The sequence below is a fragment of the Mobula birostris genome, chromosome 1, assembly GCF_030028105.1.
Source record: "Mobula birostris isolate sMobBir1 chromosome 1, sMobBir1.hap1, whole genome shotgun sequence".
In the NCBI taxonomy this organism is placed as follows: Eukaryota; Metazoa; Chordata; class Chondrichthyes; order Myliobatiformes; family Myliobatidae; genus Mobula; species Mobula birostris.
Window position 1 is genome coordinate 105,904,915 of NC_092370.1, and position 20,958 is coordinate 105,925,872.

At 39.9% G+C, this 20,958-nt stretch overlaps 1 protein-coding gene across 3 annotated transcripts in view; it reads right to left on the reverse strand.

Annotated features, from left to right (window-relative positions):
* The window catches only part of phf20l1 (PHD finger protein 20 like 1), a 122,480-nt gene that overhangs the window by 42,588 nt on the left and 58,934 nt on the right, over window positions 1–20,958 (reverse strand). For all 3 annotated transcript variants that reach the window (XM_072259743.1, XM_072259738.1, XM_072259748.1), the window contains exons 8-10: window positions 20,651–20,782; window positions 15,544–15,626; window positions 1,344–1,611 (exon numbers count right to left, since the gene is read on the reverse strand). In XM_072259743.1, coding sequence (XP_072115844.1) covers window positions 1,344–1,611; window positions 15,544–15,626; window positions 20,651–20,782 — 483 coding nt within the window. The remainder of the gene's footprint in view (window positions 1–1,343; window positions 1,612–15,543; window positions 15,627–20,650; window positions 20,783–20,958) is intronic.

Below are 20,958 nucleotides of genomic sequence, written 5' to 3' on the forward strand. Positions count from 1 at the left end.
ACACCACAAGCCTATTTCAACTTACAGTCAGGAGCTCCTAACGAGATGGTGTCCTACTGGCACTCAAAAAATACTACCATTTGGAGCTCCAATGCAGCTATGCCACTGAGCACTATTTTCCTCAACAAACTGCCATTCAAACTTCAGCAACAACTGACCCCCTTGCAAAGAACTGATGCATTCCTCCCATCTCTGTCATTTCATTAAAAAAATATATATTCAAGATATAAAATTTTAAAGGCAAATTTTCTTACAGTATAGGAACCACAGATGATCAAATCATGTGTCAGTGTTCCAAATGATACAATATTTTTTCCCAAAATATAACGGGTTTGATTGAGTAACGCATGTGCAACTTGGTCACCCTATGCACTTGTATTTGGTTTGGGAAATACCCGTCAGATAAACACTACATCGAATGGAACTCAGATATTTACCTCTTAAGTACGACAGGCTGAAACGTGTTAAGTTACTTTTACTTGGACCCTTGAGCATGCTGCTGTTTGTCAGTTAAATCTATCTATCCTGTCATACTACTGGATGGAAAGGTCAGTGGAACCATAAATCCCTGTAGAATATGCTAATTGCAAAGAATTTCATTTGGAATTTTCTAACTAGATGGATAAGCTACAGGACTGAGAAGGGATTTTAAGAAGGGATGCTCAATTAACCATTTTTGAAATGGCTTTAGTTACTCATATTCTTTCATTACGGTAGCTTATTTTAGTGTCAGCTTTTGATAATATTACACAATAGTGAATGGAATAGTTGTGCTGTACTCTTTTCGATCCCCTGGTGTTTATAAAGAAACTTATAAAAGAAACACGTTAGGGTGACCCATTGGCTGGTTCTGTCAGACTGACTAAGTAAATAAAACTAACATTAGTAGAAAGTTCTTTGAAAAACAAAATCACTGTTTTATATCAAGGATGATATGCAATCCTGAGTTAAGAAATCTGACTTGTTTCCTTCATGAGCAAATGCAGACCAATCAAGAAATTAAAGTCAAGCTTCTATTTTCATCAGCTGTGCAGATTTATACGCATTTTTCAGCCTAAGTAGGAACCATGATCTCAGCAGCTATGGTGCAGTCCAACCCATGAGCAGTAAAGTGGAGGAACTAGCATGCATCACATCACTAAAAGTTACGGAAAAAGTTAAAGGAAAAGCTTTACATAACTAAACATGCTGACATACCTGAAAATACCAGTTTACATGTGGTTTTCAAAGAAAGACAACAAAATCTTCAAAATTCTTTCAACACAATTGACAGCCACAACTAGAAGCTAAATAGCTTTGTTTTAAAACCCCTCTAGGCAAGACTCACTAAGCAACGCACTAACCAGTCTGAGGGATATCTGAAGGTGGAGGTGGGGGTAATGTCTGAGGAAATTGTATATTGTGGAACTCCTTGCCCTGAGGTACAGTTGGGATAGGAGAAGGATCTGAAGCCTTTATGTTCCAGGATGGATTCTCGGCCTTTGTCTTCCCTGTTTGGAGTTTAACCACAGATGGAGTTGAAGAGAGTGGATCTCTTTTTTGATTCAGAGGACAGGATTCATCACTGCTCACTTCAGCCTTCAGCTGGTCAGAGGTAAGAGAGGGCAACAGCTGTAAAAAAAAATTAAAGGCAACAATTAACTATGTGATAATCTCCTCGGAATAGCAACAATAATACCACATCTTATGATGTTATTAGTGATAGCTTCACCTTTAAAGTACTAATTCAAGTTAAACCAGACATATTAAAATGAAAATCAATATCAATTTAAGTTGTATGCCAATAGTACAAAGTGGATTAATCCCAACTATGCATTAACACTTACTGATAAATTATGGAAACATTTCCAAATTACGTTTTGGGTTAAATGTGAAAAATTGTCTTTTTACAGTAGAAAAAATGATTATTTTTGGATTAGGTAAATAGGAAACAAATATGATTCAATTTGCAAGACCAAATGCTATTACACACCTCCAATTTTTAAAATGGAGGATGTAATGTTATGCACCTGAGCTGGCATTTTGAACCATGTCCAGGTACTTTCACTCTCACACATTGATAAATTATTTATCAGGACTGTGAACCTCGGGTACTATTTTTCTAAGACAATCATCATTGAGGCCAGTCGCAGCACCCTAACTGTTGCATTATTCAGAATGGAGGTAAAATCAAATTCAAGAATATTTGCGTAGTATTGCCACTCTGGATTATGGTATTTACAAATTAGACCATGATCTAGTGTTCTTGTTTCAATAAAGAGCCACACAAAAACTTAAAATCACAGCACATGGATTGTGAAAATATAATGAAATGCATTAAAGATTGGTTAATTTATATAACAGATCACTATTATGTTAACACGGGAAAATCTGCAGATGCTGGAAATTCAAGCAACACACACAAAATGCTGGTGGAACGCAGCAGACCAAGCAGCATCTATAGGAAGAAGTACAGTCGGCATTTCGGGTCGAGATCCTTCGTCAGGACTAACGGAAAAAAGAGATAGTAAGAGATTTGAATGTGGGAGGGGAAGGGGGAGACCCGAAATGATAGGAGAAGACAGGAGGGGGAAGAGTGAAGCCAAGTGTTGGGAAGTTGATTGGTAAAAGGGGTACAAGGCTGGAGAAGGGGGAGTTTCATGAGATGGAAGGCCTTGGAAAAAAGAAAGGGGGAGGGGAGCATCAGAGGAAGATGGAGAACAGGCAAGGAGTTATTGTGAAAGGGAAAGAGAGAAAACAAACAAATAAATAAATAATAAATTAGGGATGGTGTAAGAAGGGGAGGAGGGGCATAAACGGAAGTTAGAGAAGTCACTGTTCATGCCATCAGGTTGGAGGCTACCCAGACAGAATATAAGGTGCTGTTCCTCTAACCTGAGTGTGGTTTCATCTCAACAGTAAAGGCCGCCATGGATTGACATATCGGAATGGGAATGGGACGTGGAATTAAAATGTGTGGCCACTGGGAGATCCTGCTTTCTCTGGCGGACAGAGCGTAGGTGTTCAGCGAAGAGGTCTCCCAGTCTGCTTCGGGTCTCGCCAACATATAGAAGGTCACACTGGAAGCACTGGGTACAATATATCACACCAGCAGACTCATAGGTGAAGTGTCACCTCACCTGGAAGGACCGTCTGGGGCCCTAATGGTGATGAGGGAGGAAGTATAAGGGCAGGTGTAGCACTTGTTCCGCTTACAAGGACAAGTGCCAGGAGGGAGGTCGGTGGGAAGGGATGGGGGGGACGAATGGACAAGGGAGTCATGCAGGAGGCAATCCCTGCGGAAAGCAGAAATTGGTGGTGAGGGAAAAATGTGCTTGGTGGTGGGATCCCATTGGAGATCGTGGAAGTTATGGAGAAACATTCCCCTTCCCTTCTTACCCCATCCCTAATTTATCTATCTATCTATCTATTTATTTATTTATTTATTTATTTGTTCTCTCTTTCCCTCTCACAATAACTCCTTGCCTGTTCTCCATCTTCCTCTGATGCTCCCCTCCCCCTTTCTTTCTTCCAAGGCCTTCCGTCCCATGATACTCCCCCTTCTCTAGCCTTGTATCCTTTTTGCCAATCAACCTCCCAGCTCTTGGCTTCATCCCTCCCCCTCCTGTCTTCTCCTATCATTTCGGGTCTCCCCCTCCCACTCCCACTTTCAAATATCTTAGTATTTCTTTTTTCTGTTAGTCCTGACAAAGGGTCTCAACCCGAAACGTCAACTGTACTTCTTCCTATAGATGGATGCTGCTTGGCCTGCTGTGTTCCACCAGTATTTGGTGTGTGTTGCATCACTATTATGTTACGTGGCACAGTGACTGATGCTGAGGCCCTGAAATCACTGTAGTAAAGATTTGATGGTAGGGACTAAGTAAAACATATCCAAATTAGTGGCAGCTAAAAAGATGAACAGCAATCTGAGTTGTGAAAAGAATGCAAAAAAAACTTCTCAAGTATGGAGGAATACGGATAGGGTAATTCATGATAACCATCCGGCAGGTGGAGATATAATATGGAAAAATGTACGGTGATTCACATTGCCAGAAAGGACTATTTGAGCCTTAACTCAACTTTCCAGCTCTTAGCTCCACCCCTCCCCTCCTGTCTTCTCCTATCATTTCGGATCTCCCCCTCCCCCTCCCACTTGCAAATCTCTTACTATCTCTTCTTTCAGTTAGTCCTGACAAAGGGTCTCGGCCCGAAACGTCGACTGTACCTCTTCCTAGAGATGCTGCCTGGCCTGCTGCGTTCACCAACAATTTTTATGTGTGTTGCTTGAAATTCTAGCATCTGCAGATTTCCTCATGTTTACTTGAGCCTAGTATTTTTTCTTTCCCCCAGGTGATATATTACACCATTAGATCAGATAAAATAGTAAGAAATAGATGGCTAAAGACTGATAGTATTAAGAACCTAAGAAATAATAAGAGCAGAAAAAGGTTATATGGCCTTTGAGTCTGCTCAGCCATTCAGTAAGATTAAAGGTGCTTTGATCATGGCTTCAGGACCATCTCCTACCTGATTTCTGTAAATCTTTTCACATCAATAAGCCACAAATATGGCCCTTAAGCAATATCTAGAAGTCCTTAAGGCAGAAAATTCCAAAGATACACTATCCTCTGAAGGAAAGGTTTCTACTCATTTTCTAATATAACACTCCTTTCATCACAGGAATCAAGCTAGAAAAACTTTTTTTTTGAAGTGCCTCTAGTGCAAGTACATTCATTACATAAAAGGATCAAAGCTGCATACTGTGTTGTAGGATTGGCTATTTATACTGAACCCCCTTTGCACTAAAGACCAACGTTCTACTATCTTCTCAATTTTTTGCCACATTATATATTTGCATTTTATGTTCAAGAATATCCACACCCTTCGGCATACCAGCTTTTGGTAGGTGGTCTTTCTTCACTTGAATGATATATTTTTTAAAATCCTTCTTACTAAAGCAACCTCACATTAACCTGCATTTTCCTTCAATTGCAAATCTTTACCCATTTGCTTAACCTTGTGAGTCAGGGCCCTTATTCAGTTCCAAAGTCCAGACACCATCTTGCACAAGCACTTCAGAAATTGAACTGGGGGTGTCCAATGCTACCTTAAACTCTATGGAGTGTAAAAAAAACAAAACAAATTAAAGAGAAGAGTTTGTTAAATGATTCATATTGGAATCATCTAACATTTAGATTTCAGGTTCCTCAGAGGTTTCAGCACATTTTGAAGATCTGTCATTGTGCAGACATAATTTGCCAGTTCTGAGTCTCAACACGGCAGGGTTACTGGCTGCTTCTGGGAACATTTTCACTGAGTTGAAAAACAACTGAAAACGGGTGGAATCAAACCATTACTGTTAACCAATGCTAGTACCCTCTTCCAATCAACTTCGGCCAGTTCCTTTCTCATACCCATGCAGATTGCTTTACTCCACTGTAATACTGACACATCTGATCTCAACTTCTCTCTCTAAACTGCACGGAGAATTTTATCACAAACAAGAGAAAATCTGCAGATGCTGGAAATCCAAGCAACACACATACACACACAATGCTGGAGGAACTCAGCAGGCCAGGCAGCATCTATGGAATACTATCATATTATTATCACTGCCTCAAAACATTCTGCATTCAAGGGACCAGAAATTTAAAAAATATTTTCAGAGGGAATTTCATATCAATACTCACTCTAGTAAACAATCAAAGTACTACCTGGCTGATGTAAAAAAAAAAGCCAACTGGATAATCCTCACCTTCCCCTGAAGCACTCCAGAAGGTACCAGAAGAAACTGAAGGCTACGCTAATCATGCATAACCAATAAGTCCTCTCAGTTGTGTTTAGAACCATGGGTCACATCCTCAACATAAGGGATTAGCCACTCAAAAAGGATGAAAAGAGATTTATTCAAGCAGAATATTGTGAATCCGTTATTCACTACCTAGGAGGGTGGTGAGGCTTAGTTGCAGAGTAGGTTCAATACAAGATTCATAGACTTTCACAAATTAAGAGATATGGGCTTAATGCGATAAAGTGCCACTAGGGTACAATAACATCCATCATCTTATTAAATGGCACCAGGGCCAAACAACTAAATTAGTCATTTGCCAACAACACAAACTGTAATAAGTTTAATGCAGACTTCCATGTCACAAATCCTTAAATAATTAATAGAATCAGCCAGAAATGAGCAAATTAACTTTTGCCTGATTCAAACTTTACTGCGCCCATTTCTGAATCTAATGATTCTTAAAAGATCACTCATAAAGTCTCCACAATCTCTTCAACTGTCTCTTTCAGAATTACTGGGGTGTAGTCCATCTGGTACAGGTCATTTATCTACATTCAGACCTTTCAGCTTCCCAGTCTCCTTCTCCCCAGTAACAGTGACAACACTCACTTCTGTCTCCTGACACTCTCAAAGTTCTGGCATGCTGCTATTGTCTTCCACCACAAAGTTCTTCAACTGCGAGGTTGAGACATGGTTGAGACAGAGTCAGGGTTTGTGAAGCTGAGAAAAGTTGGAGCAGAGGAGTTTCTGAGCCCGTCCACCTAAACCAAGAGCGAGGATTGATCGATCTAACCGCCACGCTGATTTGAAAAAGTCAGGTGGGGGCCAAAACATGGTGGCAGGGTCTATCAAAGCACAAGGGCCTGGGTCGTAGAGCGAGGAATGACCCGATGTTTGGACGATTAACAAATGCTCGGCAAGATGGATTGAAAAAGGAGGCCCTTCTCTTCGTTGCACCAAGCCTGAGGCTGTGGGTCTGCTCTGGGCTTCGTGTCTATGTTACAATGGTGATAAACCCAATGTAATGAAACAAGTACCACAGTTGATTCTTTTCCATCTTTATTAGTAGTAAGCTACGAGAGAGAACCTTCTTTCTGCAATCACGGAGAGTCAGCCACGGAAGTCTCTCCCCCAAAGCACAGAGGTACAGAGTTTTTTATACTATCTTTGTTATGAAAGCCTAGCAACAGTGATAGTCCAAGACAAAGGCCACTTAATCACCTAAAACAGAGGTAAATGTACTCGACAAAGAATACTTAATCATATCAGGCACAGGTAAACAGAGAACGGAGTATAATTAATTCTCACATCCTGCACGTCTTTGTCTGGACACTCAGCATTTACATGTTAGCAGGTCAGACTGATCCTTTGATATCTCAATACAAAAGAACAGTCAGATCAATAGACATTCCGGCTACTCAAATAGAGCAGAATTTAATAATTTAGATAAGAGACTCTACCGAAATTAGGAAAGGAATGTAAAGAATGCCCTGTCTTATCTCCACCTTTTGTCAAAACCAAAAAGGTGTGAAAAGTCAGGAGACATCCTCTTGTGGGTCTGTGTGAGCTTTTAATTCTTATCTCACCCCAAAGAGCAGCTGCTCAGACATGCTGCAGCTATTCTCAAATCAGAATACAAAGACTCAGCCTTAACCATTATTTACAGGAATCTGAGAATCCCCTTAAAACCTTATCATATGGACTCATTTTCATTCTGAATGCTGTTGCTTCCTTTTATTGCTTGCACAATTTGCATTTTTTTTCTCTTTTATCTCTGCATTCAGCATTTGTTGATCTTTTTTAAAATGGGTTCATTTGGGTTTTTTTGTTTTGTGGCTATCTGTAAGGAGACGAATCTCAGGGTTGCATACTTAGATAATATATGTATTTTGCACTTTGCTATTACTTTGTTCTCCATTACTATTTCTCCAGTGTCAGTTTCCAGTAGTCTAATCTCCACTTTTGCATCTGTTTTACACTATATCTCTCTAAAAACTTCAGGCATCCTCTTTTTTTAAAAATCAGCTGGCTTATCTTCATATTTCATCAACACACATCAAAGTTGCTGGTGAACGCAGCAGGCCAGGCAGCATCTCTAGGAAGAGGAACAGTCGACGTTTCGGGCCGAGACCCTTCGTCAGGACTAGTTAACCCTGATGAAGGGTCTCGGCCCGAAACATCGACTGTACCTCTTCCTAGAGATGCTGCCTGGCCTGCTGCGTTCACCAGCAACTTTGATGTGTGTTGCTTGAATTTCCAGCATCTGCAGAATTCCTGTTGTTTGCGTTCATATTTCATCATTTTGCTTCTTATTGCCTTTTTAATTTCTTTCTGTTGGTTTTTAAAAAGTCTCCCAATCCTCTAGCTTTCCACTAGATCTTGCAATACTAGAACATAGAACAGTAGTACAGCACAGAAACAGGCCCTTCGGTTTTCAAAAATGTACTGAACCAATTAAAAAAAAATCAAGTGGCCAACTAAAGTAATCTGTTCTACCTACGCAATGTCCATATCCTTCCATTTTCCTCACATTCATGTACCTATGTAAATGTCTCTTAAAAGTCCCTATGCATCTGCCTCTAGCCCCACTCCAGGAAGTGCATTCCAGGCACCCACTACCGTGTAAAAAAACTTGCCCCTCACATCTCCTTTGAAATTACCCCCATTCACTTTACATGCCATCTGGTATTCTACATTGTAACCCTGGAGGAAGTTACTGCCTGTCAACTCTTATGCCTCTTATAATCTTATAAACCTCTATCAGATCTCCCCCTCAGCTTCCGCCACTTCAGCATAAACAACCCAAGTTTGTCCAATGTCTCATTATAGTGCATGCCCTCTAATTCTGGTAAACCTCGCCCATACCCTCTCCAAAGCCTTGACATCCTTCCTACAACGGGGTGACCAGCACTGTACGCAATACTCCAGATGAGGTCTACCTAACTAGCGTTCCATATAGCTGCAACATAACTTCCATTTGAACTCAATGCCTCAACCTACATATTGCATGCAAGCATACCCTATGCCTTCTTAACCAACCTGCGCAGCCACTTTCAGGCAATAAGAACTTGGACCCCAAGATCTCTCTGCTCATCAGCACTTAAGAGTCTTCCCTTAACAGTGTACTACTTTCTCCTTACATTTGACCAACCAAGGTGCAACACTTCACATATGGCCAGGTTAAACTCCAGCTGCCATTTCTCTGCCATATCTGTAATTGATCTATAACCCGCTGCATTCTTTAGACACAAGAGGCACTGCAGATGCTGGAAACATTGTGTTGAAGGAGCTCAGCAGGTAAAGCAGCATCTATGGATGGGAATAAACAATCAACATTTCGGGCAGAGGTCCTTCATCACACCTGATGAAGGGTCTCAGCCTGAAACGTCAAATGGTTATTCCGACATATTATTTGCCAGTCTTTCAAACTATCCATAACACCACCAATCTTCAAATCATCTGCAGACTTACTAAACCACCCATCTATATTTTCATCCTGTATTCCTCCTCTTATGCTTTTATACTATCATTGACTTCTCTGATCAGCCATGGTTGCATCACCTTCCCTTTAGAATGCTGCTTATTTGGGATGAAGTGATCACGATCTTCTAAAATTACTCCCAGGAATGCTTCCATTCCTGCTCTGCCATCATCTCTGCTAGAGTCCTTTTCCAACCAATGTTAGCCAGCTGCTCTCTTATGCCTCTGAAGCTACTTTTACTCAACTATAATACTGACACATTGCACTTGAGCTTCTCCTTTTCACACTGCAGAGTGAATTATATATTAAGATCATTGTCTCCTCAGAGTTCCTTTACCTTAAGCTCAACTTGGTTCATTGCACGACACCAAAGCCAGAATTGCCTTTATCCAAGTGAGCTTGATTACAAGCTGCTCAAAAAAGCCATCTCACAGGTATTCTACAAATTACTTCTCTTGGGATCCAGTGCCAACCTGATTTTCCCAGTTTAACTGCATATTGAAGTTGTCCATAAACCCATAATATTGCCTTTCTTGCATGCCTTAACGTAATTTAAACTACACATCTTATTTGGAGATCTGAATCTATCTGCTATCAGGTTACCTTTTACCCTTGAGGTTTCTCAATTCTACCCACAAAAATTCTGCATCTTCTGATTCTTGGCTGCCAGCTGTGATCTTTTCTCAGCCACACCTCTGATGCCCACATTATCGTACCTGTCAATTTCTAACTGCACTATGAGCTTATATACCTTGTTTCATAAACTGCTTGCATTCAAATACAATACTTTCAGTCCTGTATTCACCACTCCTCTTCACAAATATATCTCCATGTTGCTTGAAAATAAAAAGTTAAATTATCTCTTTATATATTTTTTATATTCTGGAGACCTAAGTAACCTCTCTTGCAGCCTTCTCTTTTGTGTTATCCATACGTTTCCATACTTCTCTTTAAAATTTAGTCTAAAGCCCTATCTACACTCCTAGTTATGTGATTTACAGGACCCAGTTGAATCACAGTACATGCCTACCACAGGAAAATTCACAAATTGGGAAGTCACAAATATAACTTCTCATGGATTTTGAGAAATATAGTGAAAAATTAAATAACTTTGAGATTGATACAGGAAGCTCAATACTGCTTAGAGGTGGACAGAAGTACCAAGCAGGACTTCAAAGGTAAAGAAAGTTCACAAAAAATATGGGCTGGTAGAAGAAAACACTAATTTATTTTTTAACAAATGCAAGGGGAAGGAGGAAACAAGGGATATTAGAAACCAAAATGGTGAAACAAATTTGGAAGTACAAAGTCCAAATGAATCCCCCATCAGGAAGACCTCAAAGCCCTCTGCTTCTTTCTGGACACTAGACACAGCTGGTTCCCCTTCAATACCACTCTCCTTTATCTGGCAGAACTGCTCCTCATTCAATTTCTCCTTTGGCTCCACTCACTTCCCTCAAACAAAAGGTTGGCACTGACTCAACATGGGCACTCACATGGGTCCCAAATACATATACCTGCCTCTTTGTTGGCTACATGGAATAGTCTATGTTCTAAGCCTACACCAGTATCACTCTACAACTTTTCCTACACTACATTGACGACTGTATTGGTACTGCTTCCGCACCCTTGCCGAGCTTGTCGACTTCATCAACTTTGCCTCCAATTTCCACCCTGCTTCAAATTTACTTGGTCCATTTCTGACACCTCCCTCCCCTCTCTTGATCTCTGTCTCTATCTCTGGAGACAGTTTATCCACAGATATATTTTATAAACCCACTACCTCTTCCCACCCTGTCACTTGTAAACGCCATCCCCTTGACTCAATTCCTCTGTCTCCACTGCATCTGCTCTTGGGACGAGGCTTTTCATTCCAGAACTCATGACATGACCTCCTCCTTTAAAGAAAGGGACTTTCCTTCCTCCACCATCAACACTGACGTTTCAGGCCGAAACTCTTTGGCAGGACTGGAGAAAAAAAAGCAGAGGAATAGGTTTAAAAGCTGAGGAGTAGGCAACAATTATACCAGTACCTAAGAAGAGCTGCTTTAATGACTATTGCCCTGTAGAACTCACACCTAGAGCAATGAAATGCTTTGAGAGGTTGGTCATGACTAGACTGAACTCCTGCCTCAGCAAGGACCTGGACCCATTGCAATTTACCTATTGCCACAATAGGTCAATGGCAGATGCAATTTCAATGGCTCTTCACACAGCCTTAGACCATCTGGATAACACAAACCCCTACGTCAGAATGCTGTTCATCGACTATAGCTCAGCATTTAGTACCATCATTCCCATAATCCTGACAGAGAAGTTACAGAACCTGGGCCTCTGTACCTCCCTCTGCAATTGGATCCTCGACTTCCTAACCAGAAGACCACAATCTGTGCGGATTGGTGATAACACATCCTCCTCGCTGATGACCAATACTGATGCACCTCAGGGGTGTGTGCTTAGCCCACTGCTCTACTCTCTCTATACCCATGACTGTGGGGCTAGGCATAGCTCAAATACCATCCTCGTCAGGTGGTGACGAGAGGGTGCACAGGAGTGAGATATGCCAACTAGTGGAGTGGTGCCATAGCAACAACCTGGCATTCAACATCAGTAAGGTGAAAGAGCTGATTGTGGACTTTAGGAAGGGTAAGACGAAGGAACACATACCAATCCTCATAGAGGGATCAGAAGTGGAGTTTCAAGTTCCTGGGTATCAAGATCTCTGAGGATCTAACCTGGTCCCAACATATCAATATAGTTATAAAGAAGGCAAGACAGCGGCTATACTTTGTTAGGAGTTTGAAGAGACTTGGCATATCAACAAATACATTCAAAAACTTCTATAGTTGTACCGTGGAGAGCATTCTGACAGGCTGCATCAGTGTCTGGCATGGAGGGGCTACTGTACAGGACTGAAAGAAGCTGCAGAAGGTTGTAAACCTAGTCAGCTCCATCTTGGGCACTAGCCTACAAAGTACCCAGGACATCTTCAGGGAGCAGTGTCTCAGAAAGGCAGCCCTTTTCTCACTGTTACCATCAGGTAGGAGGTACAGAAGCCTGAAAGTACACACTCAGCAATTTAGGAACAGCTTCTTCCCCTCTGCCATCCAATTCCTAAATGGACTGAACCTGTTAACACTACCTGACTTTTTAACATACAAACTTTGTATATTATTTGTTTTTTGCTTGATTTTTTAATCTATTTAATATACATATACTGTAATTTATTTTTATTATTAGATTAATTATGAGGACACTCAGTCCTTGTTTATTATCATTTGGAAATACATGCATTAAAATGATCATTATTTTTCTTCTTCTATATTATGTATTGCATTGAACTGCTGCTGCTGAGTTAACAAATTTCATGACACATACTGGTAATAATAAACCTGATTCTGAAGAGGTGGGGGAGGGAGGGATGAAGTAAAGACCTGGTAAGTTGATTGGTAAAAGATACAGGGCTGGAGAAGGGAGCGTTTAATAGGACAGGACAGAAGGCCATGGAAGAAAGAAAAAGGGGGAGGAGCACCAGAGGGAGGCAATGGGCAAGCAAGGAGATAAGGTGAGAGAGGGAAAAGGAGATGGGGAATGGTGAAGGGGAGGGGTGTACTACTGGAAGTTCAAAAAATCGATGTTCATGCCATCAGGTTGGAGACTACCCAGACAGAATATAAGGCACTACACTTGCCCCTGCACCTCCTCCCTCACTACCATTCAGGGCCCCAAACAGGCCTTCCTGTTGAGGCGACACTTCACCTGTGAGTCTGTTGGGATCATCTACTGTATCCAGTGCTCCCAGTTTCGCTTCCTGTATATCAGCAAGACCCGACATAGATTGGGAGACCACTTCACCAAGCACCTATGCTCTATCCGCTAGAAAAAGCAGGATCTTCAAGTGGCCACCCATTTCAATTCTACTTGTCATTCCCGTATGCCAATCCATAGCCTACTCAGATTGGAGGAGCAACACCTTATATTCCATCTGCTTAGCCTCCAACCTGATGGCATGAATATCGATTTCTCGAACTTCTGTTAATGCCGCCCCCCACCGCCCCTCACCTTTCCCCTTTTCCTCTCTCACCATATCTCCTTACTGTCCATCACCACCTCTGGTGCTCCTCCCCCTTCACTTTCTTCTGTGGCCTTCTCCCATCAGATTTCCCCTTCTGCAGCCCTTTATCTCTTTCACCAATTGACTTCCCAGCTCTTTATTTCACACCTCCCCTTCTCCTGGTTTCATCTATCATCCTATCATCTACTACCAGGTACTACTTCATCTCCTCCCCCCACCTTCTTGTTCTGACTTTTAATTTTTTTTCCCAGTCTTAATGAAGTGTCTCAGCCTAAATCACTGACTATACTCTTTTCCATAGATGCTGCCTGGCCTGCTGAGTTCCTCTAGCATTTTGTGTGTCTTACTTTGATTTCCAGCATCTGCAGATTTCTTCGTTTCTTCCACATGACTATTTTGTCAGTTTCCAGATAGGTTAAGGATTTCTGACACTGACATTGAGGAAGCATAACAAATCTTGTGAATGATAAACACAGATGGGGAAGACATAATAAATGGCCTTGTCCTTTAAAAGTGGATTAAACACTAGGCCCTGATATACTGCACGCCAGACTCAAAACAGGCAAGTGCCAAAGCTCCATTATCATTTTCCAATTGCAGAGACAGTGGCAAAGGAATGGAAAACTATAACCATTGTTATTTAAAAGGCAAGGAAGGTTTGGACCATGAAACTACATACAAGTCAGGTTAACATTTTTCATGAGTAAATTGCTGGAAAAAAATCCCAAAGGTTTGTCATTAATTAGTATTTTGAAAGACAAATTAATCAAAGAATGTTAGGGAACCTTACATTTGATAAGTACTTTTGTTAAGATGCAAGGAAGGCAGTGCATATGATGCATATATTCTCCATGAATATTAGCAAGACTTTTAACAAAATCAAACATGCATATTGGTTAGAATTGTGACACCCAATGGATTCAATAGGAAGTAGCAGATTTGTTTTGAATCTGGCTCAGCTGGAAAAAGTAATAATGGGAGTTTTAGTAATTAGCAGGCAAAACACTGTTCAGTGCTGCTTTTATTTAATCTCTTGTTTTTTGCTATTTTTATTAATAATCTAGACTTAACTTTTGGGAGCCATGAGGCAAATGATACAAAAATTGGCATTGTAAATTTTTTAGAAGGAAAGGAAATTATGGGCTCCAGTAATGAATATGATAGACAAGGGAAGAAGGGGGGCATTAATTTTTAATTTGCCATTTATTGCCAAGTATTTAATGATGGCAAACACAATAAAAGGGAGCATAAAAAACTATGTAAAGAAACTGAGTGTGTACTCCTCAGATCTTAAGAAAGCAGGAGTACAGATATATAAGAACATTAAAAAGGCATCAGGGTTATTTGTTTTTATAACCAGGAAGCACACACTACAATTATATAAAGCATCAGTTGTGCTATAGCTACCATAACGTGCACAGTTCTGGTCACCACTTTCCAGTAAAGATGTGAAAACAGTACTAAGGCACGGTTATCAAGGAGGTTACTTGCTTTGCTTTAATTAGATGTGTTAAATTATGAGAAACAAAGGGATCGATAATTTCAGGAGATAGATTTAAATTATTCCTTGGAAGGAACAGAAAGGAATTAAGAAAAAAACTTTGAGGAAAATTCAGACTGAGGAAAGACTCCATGAGCTGTAAAATGCTGAGGCAATAAAAGTGCATAAAAGCATATCCTTTTGCCATAAATTAAACAAAATGCATGTGCCTTCTGCCGTGCTAGCTCCCCCACCCCCTCTCCCCCACAGAATCAAATTAAGAAATTTTTGTACTGAAGATGAAGATAGTATTTCATCTAAAACTGAACATAGCTTGTACGATACTTCAACAATCTAATATTAAAATCAAATGAGAATTTTTGTTAATCAACTGCATGAAGAAATCTGGAAGAGAGGCAGACACATAATGTTAGGTTGCAGACTGGTCATCATCTCACTGAATGACAGAACAATCACAGAGAATTATATTGTCATTTCAGTGCTTAAGTTCACTTTCAAGGCATGATATAAATCAAGCAACTGAAATAAATTGATGTATTGTCTGTTCAATGAATGAAAAAAACTTACAGCAGTAGATATTTAAAGTATCAAGCATTTATTGCTAGTTACTCAAAAATCTGAGGGCTTTTAAAACTTAAGTTTTGCATCATGATCTCATTCCTACCTCAATATCCCTGCACCTATCTAAAGTAGATATAGAAACAATTTCATACCTGATCAGGCACAGGGTGGCTTCCAATCCTATCTTCTAGTAATTCAGAACCATCACCACTCACAGCTTTTGACGCTAATAGGCCTACAGAATAGATAATTTACCAAACAATGTCACTGCTAGAAGTGAACAAATATGACAGTGCAAGAAAGTTTCTCATCTCAAGTGACCGCTGGTGAATGCTAGAATATAAGGGCTTTGCCCGTTAGATTCTCGCTCAATATCCACTTAGAAATACAAAGGAATCTAGTATTATCTCATTAAAAACAAACCCTTCAAATGACAGCAAATATTTATTCAGCAGTTCAGTTTTCTAATGTTGTTGGATGTGGAAAATGTCTCAAAAAGCTAGTTTTATCAACTGCAACACTTTTATTGTAGACAGCAGTAAAGAATAAACTATTACTGGAATAAAAATTAAAATAAAAGAAATTCACTAACAAATAATACAGACCTACAGTTCACAGCAAGTGACAAAATTTAAGACTTTTTTTGATAACAAAATCATAATTGTGTATAATTAAAAGTTTTTATGAATTGTGTAAGATAGTAGATTCACCAAATTTGCAATGAGTCTTTAACTTTTTAATAAATTATTTCTAATTGTTCACATTTTACTTAGAATTCTGGATAGAGAACAACCCAGTTTCTGTAAATTACACAGAATTTGCAAAGCAAAAGTTATCCTTACAGTCCAAAGTATGCTCCTATTTGTGTTCAACATGTCATAACACCATTTCCTTCAAAATAGCATCATATTCCACCCAATTTCCTTCATGTGCTTTTCTATTTTTTTGCTGCTTGCACTATGTTCCTTAACTACACTGACAGTGGAGAAGGCAATAATGTGGGTTAAGAAGTTTATCCTGAATTATCTGATACATTTATTAATGATTATCTTTTATTAGGACTGTGATTTTGGAATTTCCACACAAAAAGCACGCTGCTGCTTCAAAATAAGGCAAAGAATACATGGCTACGAACATAACTGTGATTCACAAAATTTGTACGCCATGGTCTACATCCCAGGTTGCTCAAAATATATGACACTGACCAACAGGTCAAGCTACTGTAATCTATACAAACATTCCTCATAATTCTGATTAATATAATTTTAATTCCAATGTTTTCGTGGATTTTCAAGTAATCTGTATGGCATACTTGCAGCTCCTGTTTAATTCTATATTCAGATAAGAATTTCAGAGTTATCAACTTGTTCCCTCAGATCACTGTGCCATTCAATGTTCATGGGCAATCTTTTACCTCACCACTTCACTATACTAATCCAATATATCACAATACTTTAAACATTCAAAAATTAATTAAACTCTTTTGAATGTACAAAGTGAGCTATGGCCGGGTCACATAATTAAATCAATCTTTAACATATTAAACTGCTGGAGGAATCAACAGGTCAGGCAACATCTGTGGAGGATAAAGGACTGTCGAAGTCCATTTCCGTCTGCAGATCTGCCTTCCCTGCCGAGCTCCTCCAGCAGTTTGTTTCTACTTCCAGTTTGCAGCAACTGCAGCCACTTCCGAATCTATTTAATTTAATCTCCAACTGCAGAAATGAATAACAGAAGCCAAACGGTTAAGTGTCGGTCTCTGGTCAAAAAATTAAGCGAAAAGAAAACAGAATAAAAATGTATATCTAAATATTTTAAAATTATAAGAGAATGCAACAGGCAGCCTGCAAGATGTTTGTCATATGAGAGGGAGATTATTTATCATATGATAAGGCAAACATTAAGGTAGAATAGTAAAAATGTACAAAGGAATACCAACTGGGGAGTGGGAATTCAAATACATTTGATCAGAATGATCAACACAAATAAAAACTTATTAGACTATAAGATATAGAAGCAGAATTAGGCCATCCAGCCATTGAGTCTACACTGCCATTCCATCATCATGGTTGACTTATAATCCCTCAACCACATTCTCCTGCCTTCTCCTAATATTTGACACCCATATTAATCAAGAACCAGTCAACATCCGCTTTAAATATACTCAATGAATTGGCCCTAAAGAAATTCCTCCTCACTTACTCTAAATGGACATCCTTTTATTCTGAGGCAGCCTCATGTGCAGCACCTTATCAAAGGCCTTCTGAAAATCCAAGTAAACCACATCCACTGGTTCTCCTTTGTCTATCCTGCCTGTGTTTTCCTCAAAGTATTCCAGCAGATTTGACAAAGCAAGATTTCCCCCTAAGGAAACCACGCTGACTTCGGCCTGTTTTATTATGAGACTTTAAATACTCTGAACCTCATCCTTATTAATGGACTCCAACATTTTGCCATCCACGAAACTTTGGCTAACTGGCCTATAATTTCTTGCTTTTGCCTCCCTCCCTTCTTAAAGAGTAGAGTGACATTTGCAGTTTATCTATCCTGTGGAACCATTTGAGAATATAGTGATTCTTGAAACTACTAAATGATTACTAAAACATAATTGCTAATGCTTCCACAATTTCTGAAAAGACCTTGTTCAGAAGTCTGGGGTGCAGTCATCTGGTTCAGGTGACTTTGCAATCTTCAGACCTTTCAGCACCTTCTCCTTAGTAATGGCAACTAGACTCACTTCTCTTCCGACACACTCAAATTTCCGTTATATTGTAAGCATTTTTCACAGTGAAGACTGATGCAAAATTCTTAAGTTCATCCGCCATTTCTTTGTTCCCCATTACTACCTCTCCAGTGTCCCATTAAAGCAATCTGAAATCCACTTCCGCCTTTCTTTTACTCTTTATGTATCTGAAACAACTTTTGGTATCCTCTTTTGTGTTATTGGATAGCTTACCTTCATTGTTATAGCAATTTTTAGTTGTCTTCTGTACATTTTTAAAACCTTCCCAATCCTGTAGCTTCCCACTAATTTTTGCCCTCTCTTTTCCATTTATGCTGTCTTTGACTTCCCTTCCCAGCCATGGTTGCCTCATTCTTCCTTCAGAATACTACTTCTTTGGACGTAACTATCCTGCACCTTCCAAACTGCTTCCAGAAACTCCAGCTTTTGCTGCTCTACCGTCATCCCTGCTAGTGCCCCCTTCAAATCAACTTTGGCCAGCTCATCTCTCAAGCCTCTGTAATTCCTTTTACTCCACTGTAATACTGATACAATTTTATTTTGTCACACTCAAAATGCAGGGTGAATTCTAACATATTATGATCACTGCCTCTAAAGGATCCTTTTACCTTAACCTCCCTATGCAAATTTGGTTCATCACATAACACCCAATCCAGAATTACCTCTTCCTGAATGGGTTCAACCATAAGTTGATCTAAAAAGCCATCTTTATGTTCTATAAATTCCTTCTCTTCAGATTGATTTTCTCCAACCTACCTACATATTGAAATTCCCCCATGACTATCACAACATTGCCCTTTTTACAGGCAATTTTCAATCTCCTGTTGTAATTCATACCTCACATCCCAGCTACTGTTCAGATGCCCGTATCTAACTCCCACTAGTATCTTTTTACCCTTGCTCTTTCTTAACTCTACTCACAAGGATTCTACATCTTCCGATCCTAGGTCACCTCTTTCTAAGGATTTGATTTATTTTTTCCCCAAAACAGAACCAGCCTACCCACTTTGCATATCTGCCTGTTCTTTCAATACCTTGTGTATCCTTGGATGTTGAGCAACATGATCATCTTTCAGCCACACCACAGTAATGCCCACATCATCAGGCCTGCCAATTACTACATGCATTCAAATACAACACCCTTATGTTTCATCATCCTTGTGTATTTTGTCTCCATGTTACCAGAAGTTAAATTATTATCCCTTTTCTAAATTTTGTCTTTTTATTTACTCTGGAGAATTTTGCAACCTCTCCTGCACCGTCCCCTTTACTTTGTGCTCTTTGTATCAACCTGTTGAACCTACAATTTAAAAAAAACACTTCAACCCATCCCACTGACTCTTATCTGCCTATCCTTCCTCACAATTTCATCACACACTGCATCAACTTGTATACCAACTGCCCTATCCTCTGCTCTGTCACTCTGGTTCCCATCCTCCTGCCAAATTAGTTTAACACCCGCCCCCCCCCGCCCCCTGAACTGCTCTGAAAAATCTTGGTTCCTCTTGAGTTCCAGTGTAACCTGTCCTTTGTAAATGTCATACTTTCCTCGGAAGAACTCCCAATGATGCAAACATCTGATACCCTAACCCCTGCCCCTATTCCTTAGCAATGCAGTCATCTGCCAAATCATCCTATTCTCAACCTCAATGGCATGTGGCACATGTAGCAATCCAGAGATCTTTTGAGATCCTGCTTTTCAGCTTTCCATTTAGTTCCCTATATTCTCTCTTCAGGACCTACATATTTTCCTTCATTTTCCTACATATGCCGTTAGTACCAGTATATACCACGACTTCTGGATATTCCTCCTTCCCCATTAGAATGCTGTGGACCCGATCAGAGACCCTATCACCTGGAAGGCAACATCCACGGAATTTCCTGTCATCTCCTATGTAATTCTCTATCACTATTGCACGCATCTTCTACCACCACCCCCTCCATAATATACCATTGTGAATTAAAGGAAAGGTATCTGGTGTTCTGCATACAAATGTGCTTGTCTCCATGAAGGAAAAAAAGCATAACAAACCAGAAGCCCCCGGTGAACTTCTTTGTAACTTATCAGAATCTTTAAGGTGGTCAAGAAATTTTGCCTGCCACAGTCATGGGTTGTCCTGACACTGAAATCACTTTAGCTTAGAAAGGTTTCATCAACTCCTCAAAACTCTCATGCAGGTTAGTAAGACACAACTTGCCCCATAAAAAGCCATGCTGACTGTCTCTCCAATAACTTCCCTACAACTGACATGAAACTCATTGTACACTGCATTGACATAGCTTCCAGGATTATCCCTATCTCCCTTCTTAAATAATCAAACAATCTTAAACTACTCATCAGTTCTCTGGAACCTTGTCTGTGTAAAAGATATTGGTCAAGGCCTCAGCAATTTCATCTCTTGTCTCTCTTATTGCCTGGGGCATATCCCATCTGCCTGTGTGATTCTCTAAGCTAGAGGATTCATCAAAGATATGCTTGTGCCAACATGATTACGACTTTTCAACTAAATTCCAACCTGTGATTTTGTTGAGACGTGCTCTTTTTGCTTGAAATGAACAGATAACACTGGCCTTCCTCTTCCTAGTTCCTGATGTCTCTGCTTGTGCGGAATTCTGCTTTGGCTCAAGGATCAATGGCTCAGAGTTTCCTGGTTAATAAAAATGAAAAGTCATTAACATTCACATCTGGGCATGCCACTACAGTTACATTATTTCAAATTTCAACTTTTGCTTAAATGAACATAGCTAATAGGAACAGGACCTTTGACCTGACGAGCCACCCATTTTCAATCATGAAGTCTTGTGTCAATAACTTAAACAATGA